General features: G+C 45.7%; 1 protein-coding gene across 1 annotated transcript in view; it reads right to left on the bottom strand.

The window, feature by feature from the left end:
- The window catches only part of LOC147702786 (histidine--tRNA ligase, cytoplasmic-like), a 244,763-nt gene that overhangs the window by 46,020 nt on the left and 177,826 nt on the right, over positions 1–20,917 (bottom strand). Inside the window, exons 9-10 of the mRNA XM_086931377.1 lie at positions 14,094–14,221; positions 13,750–14,007 (exon numbers count right to left, since the gene is read on the bottom strand). Of these exons, the coding sequence (XP_086787503.1) occupies positions 13,750–14,007; positions 14,094–14,221 (386 nt within the window). The remainder of the gene's footprint in view (positions 1–13,749; positions 14,008–14,093; positions 14,222–20,917) is intronic.

Raw genomic sequence — 20,917 nt, 5'->3', positions numbered from 1 at the left:
GACCTCTGCCTGATCTATCTGAGCCCAGCTGACGAGGTCGCGGCTCATCTACTGTCCTGGTCCGGCTGGACCCAAGATCGCACCGTATCCCCTTGCTCGAGGATTGAGAGCTGTGCACCGGATACACACCTGCATTGACCCTGAACCTTAAGACTGTCCCGCTACCCCTACCCTTGCCGAGACTCTATGAGCCCTTGCTCTATTTGTAATTACGAACCTTGCGGATCATAAAGATCCTGATATCTTGCTAGATAAAGAACACATTCTTCCGAACCTACAGTGTGGTGTCTCTTTGTCGAATTGGTGCTAGCTCAGCGCGTACGATCCTAGATACGAGACCCTTCCGCAGAAGGATCTTCCGCCAGTGCTCGGCTGTATCCCTAGGAGAGGTGGGTCACAGGGTGGTCCGAGACGAGTCCTGTCCCCCCCTGAGGTCGCCCCTTCTAACACAAGTTCAGTCTAAAAACCCACTATTACCTAAATTGCGGGAAAACTAGCTAAAACTCATTAAAAAGATATAAAACTGCCTTCACTTTTTGCATAAATTTCCCCATGGCCACGGCAATATCTAAATAGGCCATTTCAGTCATCAGTGTCACAGCCTGGGTGCTTGTTTTAATCTCATATTTCATGAATATTGGTTTTAAGAACATAATACTTAAATCCAGGAACTTAAGGCAATCAAATAAAATATGCGGCAGATCACATTGGGTGCCCAAGGAACAAGTGCAGCTTCCCGTCTTGTTTACCATAGCACGCTTTACCAGATTGTTCATATAACAAGGGTTTACCCCAAATCTTAGCCACAAAACCTAATTTCGAAAATGGCAATCCGGTAGCTTATCAATATAAGGGAAGCATTGATAATTTTTCCATGCAGCAGACATAAAACAAAATCGAGGTTTTATTTGCAAGGTAGTTTTGGTCCAGTGCATAAGATATTTCCTTCCCCATCAACCTGAGTATCTTCTTATCAATATTAACCACCTGGTTAGTAGGGCGCATATTAACTCCTATCTTATTGCATAATTTTGTTATCATCCCCTAATCTCTTTTGCCCATTTTAGTTCACTATTCTGAATTTCATTTTAACACCATTGGGATATTTTGGTGTTTACGCCTATTTCTAGGCATTGCCAGAAGCGTAATAGGGCCATACCGACTTGAATACCCCATGAAGACAGACCTAGTTCCAGTCTTACGGCCTGAACCATTGCTGACAGGGGGAGTGTAAATAACCTTTTAAAGTTTTTATCTTCCTTGACATCCCAGTTTTCCTTACCACTTAAAAATAACAGTTCTGCGCCATACAAAAATTGTGGGGGTACAATAGCAGAATATGCTTTCAGCACAGGTCTATCGGTCATTGCCCATAGGCTTTATTAAATAATTCCAGGCCAATGATCGTTGCTGAGGTTCTTAATTTTGACGCCTCTAAGTGGGTATTCCATTTCAAACTTTTCTTGAACCATAGCCCCAAGTATCTGTACTCAGTAACCGATTCCACTTTCTCTGACCCTATCCACCATTAGAACCCAGTTTTCTTCTGGCCAAAGCTCAAGGTGTTGGTCTTATCCATATTTATCACCAATTTTTTCCTGGAACAAAAGTCATTAAATAAATTCAGTTTCCTTGCAGGCCAACCTCAGTCTTGTCCATAATCACCAGATCATCGGCATAAAGTAAGCATGCAATCTGCTTGCCATTTAATTTCGGGCTTGCCCCAATGGCATTCCCCAAGATCAATGGCAGGTCTGCTAAGAACAAGGAAAACAGCAGGGGAGCCAATACACATCCCTGCAGTAGGCCATTTCCAATTTCTATTTTCCCATTATCTGGGCCCAATTTTTAGTGTGGAGCATTTGTATCAGCCGTAGTAGATCATTAGGAATTCCATAACTAATTAAGGCCTCCCACAACAGCTCTCGATCCACCAGATCAAAGGCTGCATGGAAGTCTACAAAACAACGAAATGACCTTCCCCGCGTTTCCATCGACTTCCGTGCTATAGCCCAAAGAGCAAAGCAATGGCCAATTGTGGAATGGACAGTTTTAAACCCTTCTTGTTCCGGGGAGGATAATCTGGATTTCCTCTGCCCAGTCTTTTAATACATTTAGTATGGCTTTTGCAAATAATTTTTCCTCTATGTCTAAGAGTTTTATCAGCCTATAATTTTTCGGTATTTTGTGATCACCCTTTTTATGTATTGGCCTTATAATTGCACCCTTCCAACTTTCTGGTACAATTCCTATTACCAAGATTATTAGGAACATCTTTGCAAAGAGCCCCGCCCACCATTCTGGTCTCGTTTTAATTATCACTACCAGGAGGTTATCTGGGCCTGCAGCACGGGTAAGCTTCAGACTAGCTATAATTTCATTTATATATCTTGGGGTAAAGTATTCCTTTATATCATCCCTTACCTGTGGCCAATCTTGGGTTCTTGGCAATTCTTGTGACTGCCTTTTTCCATAAATTTCTCCCAAATAGCCTACCCAGTCATCTTCGGGGACCATACAAACCAAGGATCCTGTTTTCCTACCCATACTTTCTTGGACTAGTTTCCAGAACCCTCTCACATCTTTAGATTCAATTACCTCCAACATATTTGCCCAACACTTATCTTTATACATCCTTTTTTTAATCCGAATTAATGTTTTATACTTAACCTTAGTTGCTGAAGTGCCTGGTATAGGACCACCTTAAACATGGCCCTTAGTCTTCGCTCCTTCTGTCTTATCTGTGCCTTGGCTACCCTGCACTATTCGTCAAACCAGGGCTTCCTGTTTTTATTAACAGCATGGCTACCCAATCCGGTCTTTTTTGTCTTAAATACCTTCTTTAGGGAGTCTGCCAGCTTACCTATGGTTAGTTCGAACATAGGAATTCCTACTTTGAGTTGAATTTCTTCAGTTGGGATCGACTGCTGGATTAACTTTAACTTTTCTTTATATTCAACCGATATACAGGTTGTTAGCTGTTTTGGATAGTCCACGTGGACCTGTAGAGCCCTCTCTCTATTTTTACTTTTCGGTATGTGTAATTCTACCCTCAAGGGGAAGTGGTCACTACCTGTCGTTTTCATCACCTCAAAAATTTTAATTAAATCAAAACACCAAGCCTGGCAAAACACATAGTCTATTGGACAAAGTTGCTGGCCTCTCACAAAGGTTCGTCCCGCTGGCCGGTGTGGCTGAAATCTCCCATTTGCACATACCATGCCCAGAGACCCCATGGTCCTGCTGTGAGATCTCCCCCCTTGGAAAGATTGCTACTTCAATATTGTGGGATTCTAAGAATTCTTTATATCAACTATCCACCCTTTGGGGATCTAATCTATGGTTAAAATCACCTACCACCAATACCATGTCCTTCTGTTGCTTAACACTAATGGACTCTAAATCTTCTTTCAATTTCCCCAAATTCCCCTTATATTCATGATCCTTTCCTTTCTGAATATACACATTTATGATGCATATTCCCTCATAGCGGTGGTCTACCTTCTGCAGCAGAATTCTGCAGCCTAACAGCCACTCACAAAGTAAATTTAGCCTTTCGATTTTCCTATCTGTGAGGAGACCAGCATAAGTTGACCCCCTGATGGTCTCCCCAGATAATTTTTCTTTGCTGCTTTGGAGTGTTGGGCGACTCCTTCTGTAACTAAGGATTCTAGGGTATCGTCACACAGCCATGTCTCCTGTAGGCACACAATATCGTTACTCTTCATAGTTTTATCGAACTTGATCTGTGCCAATATTTTCTTGTAACCATTTATATTCCATGATAGGATTGATAGGCTGTGTGATGACCCATGCTCCTAGTTGATTTCACTGAGAAATCCCTCCTCATCATACTCCCTACATTCTGGGGATGCTAGGGCTTTATACCTATTTCCGGCAAATACATTTTCTTCATGCCCTGCAAATTCACAATCAGTTACAATAATTGCAATATCCTCCTTATTATTCCAATTCGAGTTAATTAGCCTTATCTGTCGTAACCCTAGACCAGCATGGTTCGTCAGGAAGTACTGTCCCTGTATTTCCCCCTTTCTTATCAGTCTGATCCCCTCCTTTTGTAGCTCATTTTTAGCTTTTTCCACCGCATTTTTCACCCAGGCAGAATAGAAAAAGACCTTGGTCACTTCACCCCCTGTACTGCTTGTAACAAACCCTACTTCTTTACGGTCCTTTTATGCCAATGCTCCTTAGACTTGCGCATTTTGCCATAGTAAATAAGAGTTGAAATCGATTTAATGGGTTTAGTTTTATAACTTTTTTACCACCTTTACCATTATTGTCAGGTTTTAGGATATCCCATAGATCTTGAGTACCTGCTTGCCTAGACCCATAAATATCCCTCTTTAGATTGGGTTCCCTTCTCCTTAACAAACCATCTCACTTCTCATTTTTAATCGGGGGCTTGCTGCACCTAGGCTTTCCTAGATCTCCTGAACTTACATGCCTCGTTGGTCCCCTTTTTGTACTTTTACCCTCTTTGCCCTCCATCTTCCTTATTGTAGGTACCAAAGCACTTTTATTGATCTTTAATCTTTCTAAACTTTTCCAATGTTCTTTCTGTTCCCTCATGGGCTTTACCTTGTTCTCCTTTGGTCTTTGTATTTTTTCCCTCTCTTTACCTACTAATTCCATCTTTTCTCCTTCCCTTCTTCCTAACAGGATATTTTGGTAGACATCTTTTTATGCGAGCGACCTCCCTTCTCTGGACACAACTCGCATAATATCTCATTTCACCCCATTTTTTCACAATCATTGGTTGCCTGGATATATATACGGATGGTTCCTCTTTCTTTGACATTGGGACCCTTAAAAAATCTTCCTTCTCCTCTTTATTACCTACCCCATCCTGATTTCCACCAATCGGTCCAACTAGAGCCGGTATTAAACATCTAATTTTGGACAACTCACCCAAAATTGCTTTGGACTGCTCCCCTTGGGTTTTTAAAAGATCATTATTTAGTACAGAAACCTCTAGCAAGCCTTGCAGGGTTTTTTGAAGGATCCACATAACCTCAAGCATGAAGGTACTCGAGGTTCCAGTAACCTCAAGCCCATGCAGTGGTTAGTGCAATTGATCATTCCCTAAACCAAAAAAAAACAGTCCACATCCACATTCTCCTTAGATTGTGTCATAGTTCCTTTTAAGTCTTTAGGACTTATTTATTTACTACTTGTGGGTACATCTTCACCTTCGTCCTCAATTTCACAATCAAGTGACCACTGGAACATTCTTGGCGAAGAAGACAGTTGTGGATTCTGCGGCACCCCAGATAAATTAAATATAGATTGATTCAAAGAGGTTAAAATCTCATCACTCCTATCCTCAGAGTTTGTATCTGCCACAACACTTGCCTCCTTACTATTTACATCCTTCCCCTTAAAATGTCTTCTCAAAAAGTCTTTACTTTTGGCTTTGCAGATTTAGGTGTTAAAGGATTGAGCATTTCTTGTAATTTGTTTCTTCCTTCTAGCTGGTTCACTTAACACTGATTTTGGATTGTCTGTTCCACTGCCTTCTCCGGGTTCTGATGAGTTCTTATTGGACTTTTTCCCAGTTTTTAAGTTTTTACGGGCTCATACTTTGGCCGGTGCCATTTTAATTAGCTTCTCTTTATCTTTGGACCCTCTCGGTGCATGGTGCAACAACGGTAAGACCTGGTTGAGTGAAGTTCTCCAACTCTCGTAATTACTGGGGAGAGCAGCTCCTTTTTACTACTCTTGACTATCACTGCATCTACACACAATCCTTCCAGTAGGCTTTCTATTCAGGGATGCTTGTTCATTTCATCTGTGAATGGAGGTGAGTCTGCACATATTTGTTTTTTAAAATTTGTCTGTGGGGCCCCCATAGCATCGAAGAAGTCAACCTGTGGTCATTTCGGGGCATGTTCATGCATACACAGAAGTAGTGGGGGAGGGGTTGAGATAGAGGTCAGTAGTTGTGGTTAACAGTGGGAGGTATAGTTTATGTGTCAAGTTTTTTCGTCAGGAAGGAATTGATGGGCGAGTGAATGTCCCTGAGAAGGTAGTTAACAGGCAGATGGGGAATTTCTTTTACGACAACTACTGCAATGAATACCAAGTAGACTTTGGTCTAACCACATTTATTTTAGACATAATTCACTCACTTTTTAGCTTCTTTCTGATGGTGAGATAGTTTATTTTGACAAAGTTGTGATTAGCATAATTCGTGGCTTTTTTCCTCGTTTGTCTTGTGTCCTGGCGTCATGTTTTTTGGACATCTGAATTCTGTTTGCAAATTGTCTTCGTCCTAGTTTCTCATAAGGCTGAGGTGGGGCATATATGGACCTAGTTTCATCAGATATTATGGTCTCCTGATTTTGCACTCTCTTCAAACTATATGCCAGCGTCTTTGGATGGCATTACCTTGCAGTATTGCCATTATTCAGGAGCTAGGTCTTTCCAACAAGTGATTCATCGGCAGGAATGCCAGGTGTTTCCTGATTAAGGATAGCTGAAGCCTGATCCCTTGGAATACTGAATGGAAAATAAAACTATTCCATGTGGAAAAAAATATAGTTGATGATTTGACCACTGCAAGATAATCACTGGCGAGAAGATCGAAACGGAAAATAGACCATTTGAGAAAATACGTACTAAAATCATGAAGAATGCAACAAGTATTCAAATTTCATGTCCAACTACTTCAATTAAGAAAGGGCCATATTTTAAAATAAATATCCATCGAGAATTAAGTTGTTCTTAAGGAAGCAAAGGAGGATGAGGTAAAGGTCAGTCATAGGTGAATGAATTTAACTCTGAGGCATTAGGGTACAATACAGGAAGCTATAAGAATTTCGACATTGAAAGCATGGCACCCACTAAGGGTTGCAGAGCAGCATGGTCTCTGTTTCAAAATCATTTATCCAGAGAAACCTTTTCTTTATCTAAGGGGAAAAATTATTGAGAACTATGATTATGTTAGTCTGGTGTATTGCCTCTTTTTTCCAATCATAGATTAATTTCTTCAGCAGCCTCATACATTTGTAAATCTAGTTCAGAGAAGTTGAGATATTGAAAGGTTGGGAACTGTCATTTGGTAACCCTTGGGGTATGCTCTGTAGGTCCATCCAATTCAGTGGCATACCAAAGGCCCCTGCGGTGTGGGGCTCTCTGAGCTCCAGGGGTCCCCGGTAGCACAGTACCCAGCCCGAGCGCTTCTGACTGAGTCCAGAGGAGGGGCCCCTCCATGTGGTTTGCAGGGGGGCCTCATAAGTTTCGTTACGCTACTGATCCAATTGATAGATCCCAATTCCTAACATCTTAGGGAGATTGCTGAAACGAGATTGGATTCATTCTAGGGTTGTACCTCATAGTCCTATCCATTTCTTTAAACTTTTCGCAAGGGTGCTGTGGTCACTGGAACCCACAAAGAGGTCAATAAGAATAAGAACAGATCGTTTTTTTTTCACCAAGGACACAAAAGTGATTTTCCTCATTATTTCTATTGCAGTTTAGTTCCCCCCAGTGTTCTGAAACCAAAGTAGCTGTTGTTGAATTGCTCAAAAGAATCCAGCAGCTGCACACAATTTGCTGAGGTACATTGTGTTTATATCGGTCTAACATTGGCCAAAGTGTTTGGGTCAGCTGAAGGCTTCAGCAGTGGGAAGACTATAGTTTATTTCATGGATGTAGGGACTTAGCCTCTTGGTAAGAAGTGCTTTAAGTTTGTTAATTTTTTCTTTGTCCGCAGTTGGTAGGACTTTGAGAAGGTACACTGGGAATGGATCTGCCAACATGTTAGAAGCGTTAATCTTGTTGGCTAGTACACCATTCTCTTCTAATATCATGGGTTCTAATGAGGAAAGGGACCCAGAGCTAATGAAGGGTATGAATAAAGCGCAGGACTATTGGAGGTGTCATCTCAGAATTTAGTTGGTTTAAAAAGGGGGCAGGAGTCACCCATGGGCTGCTTTTAAGAACTTCATGTGTTTTTTCACTGAGGATATTGCAGACTGTCTTCAACTGACTGGAGACAGAATAGATGCGGCTGACATTGTGACCACTTTGTACACTCTTAACTTCTTTGAAGTATCATCTAACTCAGCTTTGACACAAGATTTTCTTCTCATGGTTAGAGTCTCAACAGCAGTGTGCCTGCTTTCAGTCTACCCCATTCCAGGTTATCAAGATGTACAATATACTTATCTTCTGACCAGGCCCAGCCTTTCAATCCCAGCTCCAGCGCTGCCACGAGGCCCCCCTGCCTTGACTTCCTCGCTCTCCCGTGACCATTTGTTCTTCCTGTGCGCCTTTTCTCCCTTTCTCATTTTCGTTTATGTTTCTCTGAAACTTTCTCTTTGCTCCTTCTCTGCTGCTCAATAATTCTATTTCATTCTATGATGCATGTCTGTGCTTTCTCACTCTTTCTTTGCCTCTTTTTTCAGCCTCTCACTCACTTTCGTTCATTTTTTCCTACCCTCTTTGCGACCTTCTGTACCATTTGCCTCCTCTTCTTGCTACTTTCACTTACCACCTTTTTTATTCCTTGTCCGCAGTTTTGTGCCTTGCTCCCATGCTATGCTCCATTTCTGCTTCATGCTTAGCCCCACCCATCAATCCAAGCTCTTCTTAATTAATGGTAGTCGCACCACAGGTGTGTAGCGGATGCACCACTGATGAGCCAAAGTCAAGCCTGTTTGTGCCATCTGTGCTCCACCTGCAATAGGACTCCTGGTCCATCTCTCACCAAACGCCGCTACTCCTGTGCTTTCCTTCTCATCAGGAACCTCGAAAACAACCCAAAGGCGCTTCTGCAGAAAATCACTGACTGACGCCAAAGGTGCCAACTCCTGCCACTTTTCCTGTACCCTCCCACACCCCCACGCCAACAAGTATTGCACCACATCCAACACGCACATCATACACAACCACAATCACCTTTCAACCACCACTCTTTGTCCTGCCCCTCACCAAACACCCGCTCCCTCACCATACGCACCATGAAAATCAGGGAACTGGTGCTGCTCAACCACTCACCAAGACTTCCTCTTCCTGACAGAAACTTGGCTGACTCCCACATTAATGCCCAAAATATCTGCGGCTATCACCTCGTGAATACAAGGTCAGAAGACAGGTCTAACTGACCTGTAGGTGGACTTGCCATGATCTTCAAAGAGCCTATTGAGTGCTTCATTTTCCTCAGCATACACCAACAGCAACATGAACACCTGACTTTCAAACTCAACATCACTGTCCACTACACCCGGAGTGACACCCTCATCTACAGAGCCTCCATAACCATAAACAACTTTGGAAGCACAATCTCAGAATCTGTCGTCCCATTCATTCTTTAGTCCAGTGCCTTCATCCTCCCCGCTGACCTAAAGTAGCACCTGGAGGAACTCTCCGACCCTAACACTACCAACATCCTGAAGGACCTGACAAACTCTGGACTCACCCAGCGAGTGGAAGGCCACACCAATTCTACCGGACACCCATTGGACCACATCTTCCCTAGCTTTGGAAAACCCACAGTGGAGAAGCCAACACCCATCACCTGGTCCAAACATGCCCATGACCGCTTCAACATACCCCGCTCTCACCACTGCAGGAATGCCATTGTCAAATCCTTACAATGTGAATGGAATATCTCTGAAGAATCCTGATCCTTGGAGCACCTACACCACCAACCACAACACCTCAACGACCTTCCCAGAACCATCTCCAACTTCAACACCTGGATCACCTCCTGGGCACATACCCTATCCCCACTCAAGTCCACCAGGGCCACTAGACGCAGACCACAAGCAAAGTGGTACAGAGAATAGGGCAAACTCACCAAACGCCACAGCAAGCAACTAGAACAAAGATGGAGACTATGCCAGGTTGACAGCAACAAGAGCAAATACAGATCAGCCCACAGGTGATAACACCAAGAAATGCTCAGCTTTCACAGAGAAAGCAAAAGACACAGAAATGCTGGACGGAATGCAGAACAAATCAAACATTCACCCCCCAGTTAAGAGATCTGGGTTAAATCCATCGTTCTTTTGCTCACCATGCCACCCCAGTTTAAAAACAATGTATTTAGGCCCAGATCTATGAACTGGGGGTGAATGTTTGACATTGTTCAGCATTCCGTCCGTCAATTGTTCTTTTTGTATTTCTCACCCGGAGAGGGAGAGGTATGCTCAGACATGGGTCCCGTTGCTTACCATGCAACTGAATTCAAGATAGACTGACTGATGAGGGGTGATATCCTGAAACCGGTACCAGGAAGCTTGTTTCCAGTGCAGGGAGGATCTGGCCTGGCAGTTCGGGCTGAACTGTTCCCATGCGGAGCAGGGTCAAGACGGATTTGAATATGGCTGGGTTTAAACAGGATTGACATGATGGGCAAAAAACCGATGGAGTAAGGCGCAGATCTCTGTACTGGGGGTGAATGTTTGATATTGTTCAGCATTCCGTCTGTTAATTGTTCTTTTTGTGCTGCTTTTTTACTGAGTACATCAAAATAAGCCCCAAGGAAAACTTCACCATCATGAAAGATTTCACATCTCTGGCAGAAAGCTCCATCAACATCACTCTGTCACAGAACCTTTGCATCCAGATGTCCTTCTTCATCAGAAGCAGATCATCAGCAGGCACAACAATTTCAAGCCCCAACCAGACCCCTACCTCCATCCTTGCAGGTACCAACCCATCACTTCCAAATCAAAGATAATCACCCTGGACACCTCACCCACTCAAGAAACTGCAGCAACAAATTGGTCTATCCTTATTACATCCTCAACTAAAGGACTGGACACCATCAGCCCGCACTCACCCTCTTCTGAACAATGCAATCAACACAGTCACTTTCCTTGATGCCTGGAAACATGCCATTGTTCTCCCCTCTTTAAGAAACTTTCAGCAGACTCAAAGATGCTAGCACTCGATTGATCAATCTTTTCTAATACCCTTTCCATTGAAAGTCATGGAGAAGACCATTAATATGCCTAGCTAACCACCTCAACGACAACCACCTCCTCAACACCACTCAATCTAGAGTCAGACCCAACTGCAGCACATATACCGCCCTTATTGCCAACACAGTCCACACCTGGTTGATCATGGACAGAGGAGGCACTGCTGCCTTCATTATTCTGGATCTATCCGCACCATCAACACTGTCTCCCACCCCATCCTCATTCAACACCTATACAAAGCTGTCATTCAATGATTCAATTCAATGATCCTGGGCTCCACTAGATCTGTCATTCCTTAAAGGCCACACCCAGTTGGTCAAACTGTCTCCTTTCACCTCGGCTTCCACCAACCTCACCTGCGGCGTACCACAACAGTCCTCGCTTGGCCCCACAAGGCCTACATGGTCCCCTCGTTCCCACAGCATCAACGTTATATCCTACACAGACAACACCCAGCTCATTCTCTCCCTATCCAATCAAACACCGAACACTCGGACCAAGTTCACCACCTGCAAGACCCAGATGAATGAAAACCAACTGCCGCAAACTCCACACAGACAAGACAAGTCATATTCGGCAAAGACACCTCACTGTGAGACTCAACCTGGTAGCCAGTGTTCAAGAAATCACAGAGGGACAGGGTTTGTCAAAAAAATGTTAAGGGATGACACCTTTACCCACAGCAGGTTTAGAAATAATCAGCTACTCTATGCACTAGTCAAAAACGGTCTAGTTTAAGATATACAGATAAACAGCATAATCAGAAAATCTGGTAAACTTGGATATGAAAACTCTTCACCATGAGACTGCAAAAATAAAGCAATTAGAAAGCAGTCACTCTTACTCAAAAATGAGTGGTTTAACATGGTTTGACAGAGCCATTAAACAGCGTGCTGTAGCAAAACATGATTGTCTTCTGAATAATTTATTGTGTGATGATTAAGTGTATGTTTCAGCTGTACAACAGTTCACCAAGCATTGTAATGTAAGCAACTACAGGCGGCTGAATGTTACAGCAAACATCCAAAAGAATGAAGTGAGAGTAATACTCTTCTGAGCAGAGCCAACCCCTACTTTATCCATATTTTTGAAGACTTAGAAACAATAGGTCTTGCGCTGGTGTCAGTCTCCCAGCTTGGCTGCGTTAAGAGTAGATGTTAGGTTAGTTGATTAGAGACTGCAACGCCAAATCTCGTCATTAACTCTGTCAACAGGGTCAAGTCTGTGCAGTGTTGTTCTGCAGGTTTTCCTATTGCTTTGATGTCGATTTTAGCAGAGACAGCAGCAGGCATTTACAGTCACAATTCAGATAAAAACTTGTTGTGATTGGCTAGTTCCTATCAAGATTTCGGAGACAGTATTAATCGATCACTGAGCCTTGACTCTAAATCAACACCGGCTGCAAAACTGTCCCTTTAAAAAATACAACAGAACTACTCGGAAATCCAACTCGGACTTATTTTCACTTTGCGTATGGTAAATATTCATCATGTATTGCTACTCAGAATTAATTTCACCTGCTCCACTCCTTTGATTTATAGTTTCAGATTAACAATTCATGTGTCAGTTCCTGCATTCAGGTTGTGAATAAAAAAAACATAATTATATTCAGAGGACTGTTTTGTTGGCAGTTGGGCGGGATCTGCACTACTTCTGCGGATGACCGCTGCAATCGTGACACTATGGCTAGAATCAGTGAGTGCTCTTAAAATCAATGTCTGCCCCAGTGTGTTTCAGAAAATCTCCAAATATTTACAGCCACATGCATCAAGCTAAAAACCGGTCGCAAACGGGCAGATTCTCAGAATCCGCCCCTTTGCGACCGGTATTTTTGTAATTTGGGATGCAGCATCCCAAATGCAAAAATCGCAATTTAAGGAATCTCTAAATTGAGATTCCTTACATTGCGATTGCATTTAAGGAATCCCGAATTGAGATTCCTTAAATGCAATGCATCAAAGTAAAAAAATTAGCGATTTCGCTAATAGGAGTAGCAAATTAACATGAAGTTGAACTTCATGGTAATTTGTAAAAACTTTGAAAAATGCACTTTTGTGCATTTTTCAAAGTTTTATGTTGGGCACACACATGTCCTTAGGGCATGTGTGTGCGCAACATATGTGCACAGATCAATGTCAGGGGTGCAACACGGTGTCCCTTTGACACCCTGGTACCCTTGAAATTGCATTCTCAATTTGCGATTCTCTAATTGAGAATCGCAAATTGAGAATGTCTTCCCATTCATTAAATGCGATTCCTTAAAAATCGCAATTAAGGAATCGTAAAAGCCAACATTGATGCATGTGCCCGTTAGCCTACAAAAGTTACCATACTATTGGAATCTTCTGGACTCACACCATATAGACTGTCTCTTATACTACGGGCTATGATTCATCGCGACCTGCTCATCATAGAGTAACTGCTGTTCTTCACCATGGCAGGATCTCCTTCATGTCAGAGCTCTGGGGGTCTTTTTCACACACTCACACTTTTCAGAAGCTGCCAGATATACTTCAGTGTAACTGAGACAATATTCATCCTAAAATATATGGCTTCATGTAGTCTTTGAGTGTGGGGGGGGGTGGAGAGGGGCTCCGTGTGGCCGCACTGGATACCAATGTTTTACAAGACTTCCTCAGGGAGTATCCTTTCTTGCATTTTTGCACACTAAACAAACCCAGTCTGTGCCCCTGGCAGGCATATGCCTTTGAAACTTTAGTACACGTCTATTTCCTATGCACGGTAACTATGTCCTTCCATTTCCGCATGCAAAAAATAAAGAGTTAAGGCTGCATACCTTCTTCTCCATGAGGGAACAGATTCGCTCGATCCCGATACTGACTCCCACACAAGGCACTTTTTTACCCTTGGGATCAAACATTCGCACCAGTTCATCATAGCGGCCCCCTCCAGCCAGGCTCCCCACATTGAGGTCCTCATTGTAGTCCTTCTGCTGTTGGACATGCAATTCCTTTTGGTCCCAGAGCCGGACAGCCTCAAAGATGACTCCAGTGTAATAATCCAAACCACGGGCTAGGCTTAGATCAATGGAAATCTGCACAAAAAAATAAGATATTAATTCAGCAACCTCTTCCACCGGTGCAGCTCCGATCTGCCACCTACTTGTCATCTCTCACGCACCTGACTTGTCACACCAAAGAGCTCAAGGTACTCAAACAGTGTCTTCAAGTCATTTAGTCCCTCCAAAAATTGTTTGTTCTGAGAGAGCTGTGGGTCCTGCTGCAGACGCTGAATCAGCTCCACCCCACCTAAAGGGAATCAGAAGAACCCAGCAGTAAGAACCTGATACAGAAGAGGCTCAGCAAACAAGAAAATGAAATGGTTACTCAGTGGTAGTCCTGGCTCTGCATCGCAGACATCATCATTGATCTCATAAATGTTAGAACAATTTCCTGCTGCATGTCTGGACCCAAAACCCTCCTATCCAACATACACATAGATATCAGACGGAGAAAAGTACTGCATAATGTATACAGCAGAATATTCCAAATACTTAAACTACAGGATGTTATGATGTCAGGAATGACCTTTCCAAAGTGACACTGTGCTAATGTGCATGCAGCATGTACAAGAGCTGCCAAGGAGCAGACTGTTTAAGCTTGCTACTGAAATATGGCAGTAGCTCTGGTTCTGCATCACAGGCATCTCCACTGCCGACCTACCCTATTTATCCGCTTTCATTTTAACATAACAGGTGTATGTGTAAAGCGCACAATTATCTGAAGATGCCCTGGCGCTGAATAACAGATGTTTATTGTTACCCAACTCAATGGTACTCATTTTATTGACCTTAAATGGATGAAAGGCTGAGTGAACCTGTGACCATGAGGTCGAACACAGGCACCTGCAGTGGATGCTTTAGTCCGCTGAGCCACCAGACTTAGTCACAAACATGTATGTTTTTTGTTTCAGATTGGAGATCATTCCCTTATTCGCTCATTCCTCAAAAAGAACTTGGGTTGTGAGGCAGCTGTCAGTACTAAGCAACATGAGGTATGGAAGCCTCAGGATTTCTTAAAGAAGTGTGTTTATTTAACTGTTCTAATCTAAGACTTTCAGGCTGCTCTTCCACTCTCTTTTTAGACAGGATAAACAGCAGCCTTTCCTCATAGGAGCTGCAATGTAGTTTTGGAAATGCCATTCCTGATCTAATGATATTTATTTTAGTCCAAATATAATGACAATTTTGGTTTTTGGAAGGGGATTTATACATTGGATATCAGTGTTCCAGGTGCCCTGCGCTCAACAAATCAAACAATCTCATTATTGTCAAAAACAAAATCTGATAGCACGCATTAGACCCCGTATAGTATATGTATTAGGCTGGTTTACGGTGCCTATTAAAAGTTATGTTTTACTCTTCGTGACCTCCCCCATGACCATTCTTCCACCACAAATTGGGCATCAACCCCACACATTCAACCCCTGACTCACAGCTTAATATTTATGTTCATTACCACAAAGATACAACAATAGTTGCTAACCTAGTCTCAAATCCTTGCACTGAAAACATTTTTGTCACTTAACAACTTTTCCTTCTTGTAGACCTACATGCCTTTTAACATGTCTGCGGGTCACCAACCACTGCAATGTCTTCAATTAAGCCTGCTGATTTGGAATAGAAGAATTGTACGATTTTTACAGAGAACAGACTACAAATTAACATCCCACTCTACACTTTTGACTTAAAATCCCTGATGCTCCCTTGTGAGCCATGCACTTCCCATTGTGTCCATCAATATACTTATTTCTCTATAGCTGATGTACTCACCCAGCCTCAAGTTCACCTCAGTATGCAGTTTTTATCCTTCCCTGTCCCTGTCCCACTCCATGCAGGTGACCGAATGGCTTTCAATGCTCCCTAGGCTACCTGCCTTTCTCTCTCTTCTACCTGGCTTGACTAACTGACTTCTCATTGCATGATTTTCCAAATTGACTTTTTATTTCTGTCCCTCGCCTCCCTTCACATGCTCCTGGCTAAAATCATATGTGAACTAACTGTGGTGTCTGGACTCCTCCCTTCGTGCAATTAGAACTTGCCAACATACAACAAGATCTTTAGTGCTTACATTTTCACCACAGGTAACTGTGGATGGAGCGACATTCTCCTTGCCCGTCCCTTCCCTTTATTGCTCTAGGACTCCTAGGCATTTCCCTTGCACAGCAGGATGCTTCTGATGGATGACATTTCCTCTCTCTCATCCATTTCTGCACTTGCTGATGGATTTACTGCTTGTGACTTCCTTTTCTTCTCCTGAGATTCTGACATCTTACTGTTTGCTTACTTTACCACAGAGAACCCTGTACGTCGGCCAAAACCCTCAGCCTCTCTCCCATGCTGTCTAGAACGATGGAAGCAATGGAGGGTAGCAAAAGGTTTAGTTTTTTTTATAAACAAGAAACATGTTAAAGTATGTCGGGATCTGCCACTGTCCTATGACACACTAGTTAGCTGTGGGGTGTCCCACTGCATTTATTTAAAATTTAAGAGCAACCACTGCATCAACTTCTATTGAGCCTGTTGCTCAACAGTATGGATGCTGTAGCGGTGATGTTTAAGCTTACTGATTCACCCAACCACAATAAGCTGGATGGAAACCCATGTTTGATACATTCCAATCATGGATGAATCTGAACATGCAGGTCATTCCATCACACGAGCTGTAGCTAAGGTCTATGAGAGAATATTTATGGGGTCATTTTTGACCCTAGTATATCTCCTGTATCAATAAGTGAATTCAGCAGTGGCCTCACACAGCTACTGCTTAAAACCTCTGCACAGACTATGCTCTTTCCTTTCTCTTGGAGTTCAAAGTAACTGGATTGCCCAGGGCATTATTGACTTACAAATTGATGGCTGGAATGCACTGCTGAGCAATACAACAAAAAAGTAGAACAGCTCAGCGGTTGTGCAGAATTGGCAATGACTGTGGATGTGAGGCACACTGAGAGGAGAGCGCATTTCTCCAATCCTTCATAGCTCGCACCGGATGCCGCTCAATCAAGGATCGGAGTGAAGACCGTGTTCACTGAGCTTCAGGCAGCATCTGACAAAATTCAAAGTATCTGAAGAGAGCAGATTGAAGATGAACCCCACTCGGAATTTAAAATCTACTAGGCATTATTTCGTAGATTTATCTTAAATCAAAAGTGGTGGCAAATCATGATGTTCCTCTGTCTAATTCATTTTGTCTCTGTAGCTCATTTCAGGTGCTTAGAGGATCGCCTTGAAAAACACACAAAAGATGTGAAGCTCCATTCTCCTTGTGCTCCTTCAGTCCTCTGTCTAGCCCCGGCACTGACGGTCTGCGCCTTCAGTCCTCTGTCTAGCCTTGACACTGACGGTCTGCGCCTTCAGTCCTCTGTCTAGCCTTGGCACTGACGGTCTGCTCCTTCAGTCCTCTGTCTAGCCCCGGCACTGACGGTCTGCGCCTTCAGTCCTCTGTCTAGCCTTGACACTGACGGTCTGCGCCTTCAGTCCTCTGTCTAGCCCTGGCACTGACGTTCTGCTCCTTCTGTCCTCTGACTAGCCCCAGCACTGACAGTCTGCTTCTTCAATCTTCTGTCTAGCCCCAGCACTGACAGTCTGCTCCTTCAGTCCTCTGTCTAGCACAGGCACTGACAGTCTGCTCCTTCAGTCCTCTGTCTAGCCCCGGCACTGACGGTCTGCTCCTTCAGCCCTCTGTCTCGCCCCGGAACTGACGGTCTGCTCCTTCAGTCCTCTGTCTAGCCCCAGGCACTGACGGTCTGCTCCTTCAGCCCTCTGTCTAGCCCCGGCACTGACGGTCTGCTCCTTCAGTCCTCTGTCTAGCCTTGGCACTGTCGGTCTGCGCCTTCAGTCCTCTGTCTAGCCTTGGCACTGTCGGTCTGCGCCTTCAGTCCTCTGTCTAGCCTTGGCACTGACGGTCTGCGCCTTCAGTCCTCTGTCTAGCCCCAGCACTGACAGTCTGCTTCTTCAATCTTCTGTCGAGCCCCAGCACTGACAGTCTGCTCCTTCAGTCCTCTGTCTAGCCTTGGCACTGACGTTCTGCTCCTTCTGTCCTCTGACTAGCCCCAGCACTGACAGTCTGCTTCTTCAATCTTCTGTCTAGCCCCGGCACTGACGGTCTGCTCCTTCAGCCCTCTGTCTAGCCTTGGCACGGACGGTCTGCTCCTTCAATCCTCTATCTAGCCCTGGCACTGACGGTCTGCTCCTTCAGTCGTCTGTCTAGCCTTGGCACTGACGGTCTGCGCCTTCAGTCCTCTGTCTAGCCTTGGCACTGACGGTCTGCGCCTTCAGTCCTCTGTCTAGCCCTGGCACTGACGGTCTGCTCCTTCAGTCCTCTGTCTAGCCTTGGCACTGACGGTCTGCGCCTACAGTCCTCTGTCTAGCCCTGGCACTGACGGTCTGCTCCTTCAGTCCTCTGTCTAGCCTTGGCACTGACGGTCTGCGCCTTCAGTCCTCTGTCTAGCCCTGGCACTGACGGTCTGCGCCTTCAGTCCTCTGTCTAGCCTTGGCACTCACGGTCTGCTCCTTCAGTCCTCTGTCTAGCCCCAGCACTGACAGTCTGCTTCTTCAATCTTCTGTCTAGCCCCGGCACTGACGGTCTGCTCCTTCAGTCCTCTGTCTAGCCCCAGGCACTGACGGTCTGCTCCTTCAGTCCTCGGTCTAGCCCCGGAACTGACAGTCTGCTCCTTCAGTCCTCTGTCTAGCCTTGGCACTGACGGTCTGCTCCTTCAGTCCTCTGTCTAGCCTTGGCACTGACGGTCTGCTCCTTCAGTCCTCGGTCTAGCCCCAGGCACTGACGGTCTGCGCCTTCAGTCCTCTGTCTAGCCCTGGCACTGAGGTTCTGCTCCTTCAGCCCTCTGTCTAGCCCCGGCACTGACAGTCTGCTCCTTCAGTCCTCTGTCTAGCCCCAGCACTGACAGTCTGCTTCTTCAATCTTCTGTCTAGCCCCGGCACTGACGGTCTGCTCCTTCAGCCCTCTGTCTAGCCCCAGGCACTGACAGTCTGCTCCTTCAGTCCTCGGTCTAGCCCCGGAACTGACAGTCTGCTCCTTCAGTCCTCTGTCTAGCCTTGGCACTGACGGTCTGCTCCTTCAGTCCTCTGTCTAGCCTTGGCACTGACGGTCTGCGCCTTCAGTCCTCTGTCTAGCCTTGGCACTGACGGTCTGCTCCTTCAGTCCTCTGTCTAGCCCTGGCACTGACGTTCTGCTCCTTCTGTCCTCTGTCTAGCCCTGGCACTGACAGTCTGCTTCTTCAATCTTCTGTCTAGCCCCGGCACTGACGGTCTGCTCCTTCAGCCCTCTGTCTACCCCAGGCACTGACGGTCTGCTCCTTCAGTCCTCTGTCTAGCCCCAGGTACTGACGGTCTGCTCCTTCAGTCCTCGGTCTAGCCCCGTCACTGACGGTCTGCTCCTTCAGTCCTCTGTCTAGCCCTGGCACTGACGGTCTGCTCCTTCAGTCCTCTGTCTAGCCTTGGCACTGACGGTCTGCTCCTTCAGTCCTCTGTCTAGCCTTGGCACTGACGGTCTGCTCCTTCAGTCCTCTGTCTAGCCTTGGCACTGACGGTCTGCTCCTTCAGTCCTCTGTCTAGCCCTGACACTGACGTTCTGCTCCTTCTGTCCTCTGTCTAGCCCTGGCACTGACGTTCTGCTCCTTCTGTCCTCTGTCTAGCCCCAGCACTGACAGTCTGCTTCTTCAATCTTCTGTCTAGCCCCGGCACTGACGGTCTGCTCCTTCAGCCCTCTGTCTAGCCCCAGGCACTGACGGTCTGCTCCTTCAGTCCTCGGTCTAGCCCCGGAACTGACAGTCTGCTCCTTCAGTCCTCTGTCTAGCCTTGGCACTGACGGTCTGCTCCTTCAGTCCTCTGTCTAGCCTTGGCACTGACGTTCTGCTCCTTCTGTCCTCTGTCTAGCCCTGGCACTGACGTTCTGCTCCTTCTGTCCTCTGTCTAGCCTTGGCACTGACGGTCTGCGCCTTCAGTCCTCTGTCTAGCCCTGGCACTGACGGTCTGCTCCTTCAGTCCTCTGTCTAGCCTTGGCACTGACGTTCTGCTCCTTCTGTCCTCTGTCTAGCCCTGGCACTGACAGTCTGCTTCTTCAATCTTCTGTCTAGCCCCGGCACTGATGGTCTGCTCCTTCAGCCCTCTGTCTACCCCAGGCACTGACGGTCTGCTCCTTCAGTCCTCTGTCTAGCCCCAGGTACTGACGGTCTGCTCCTTCAGTCCTCTGTCTAGCCCTGGCACTGACGGTCTGCTCCTTCAGACCTCTGTCTAGCCTTGGCACTGACGGTCTGCGCCTTCAGTCCTCTGTCTGGCCCTGGCACTGACGGTCTGCTCCTTCAGTCCTCTGTCTAGCCTTGGCACTGACGGTCTGCTCCTTCAGTCCTCTGTCTAGCCTTGGTACTGACTGTCTGCTCCTTCAGTCCTCTGTCTAGCCCCAGGTACTGACGGTCTGCTCCTTCAGTCCTCTGTCTAGCCTTGGCACTGACGGTCTGCTCCTTCAGTCCTCTGTCTAGCCCCGTCACTGACGGTCTGCTCCTTCAGTCCTCTGTCTAGCCCTGGCACGGACGGTCTGCTCCTTCAGTCCTCTGTCTAGCCCCGGAACTGACAGTCTGCTCCTTCAGTCCTCTGTCTAGCCTTGGCACTGACGGTCTGCTCCTTCAGTCCTCTGTCTAGCCTTGGCACTGACGGTCTGCGCCTTCAGTCCTCTGTCTAGCCCTGGCACTGACGGTCTGCTCCTTCAGTCCTCTGTCTAGCCCTGGCACTGACGTTCTGCTCCTTCTGTCCTCTGTCTAGCCCTGGCACTGACGTTCTGCTCCTTCTGTCCTCTGTCTAGCCCCAGCACTGACAGTCTGCTTCTTCAATCTTCTGTCTAGCCCCGGCACTGACGGTCTGCTCCTTCAGTCCTCTGTCTAGCCCCAGGCACTGACGGTCTGCTCCTTCAGTCCTCGGTCTAGCCCCG

This window comes from Lissotriton vulgaris, chromosome 7, assembly GCF_964263255.1.
Source record: "Lissotriton vulgaris chromosome 7, aLisVul1.2, whole genome shotgun sequence".
NCBI classification, from domain to species: Eukaryota; Metazoa; Chordata; class Amphibia; order Caudata; family Salamandridae; genus Lissotriton; species Lissotriton vulgaris.
Note: the sequence above shows the minus strand (reverse complement) of the source record. Positions and strands in the feature narration are given on the sequence as shown.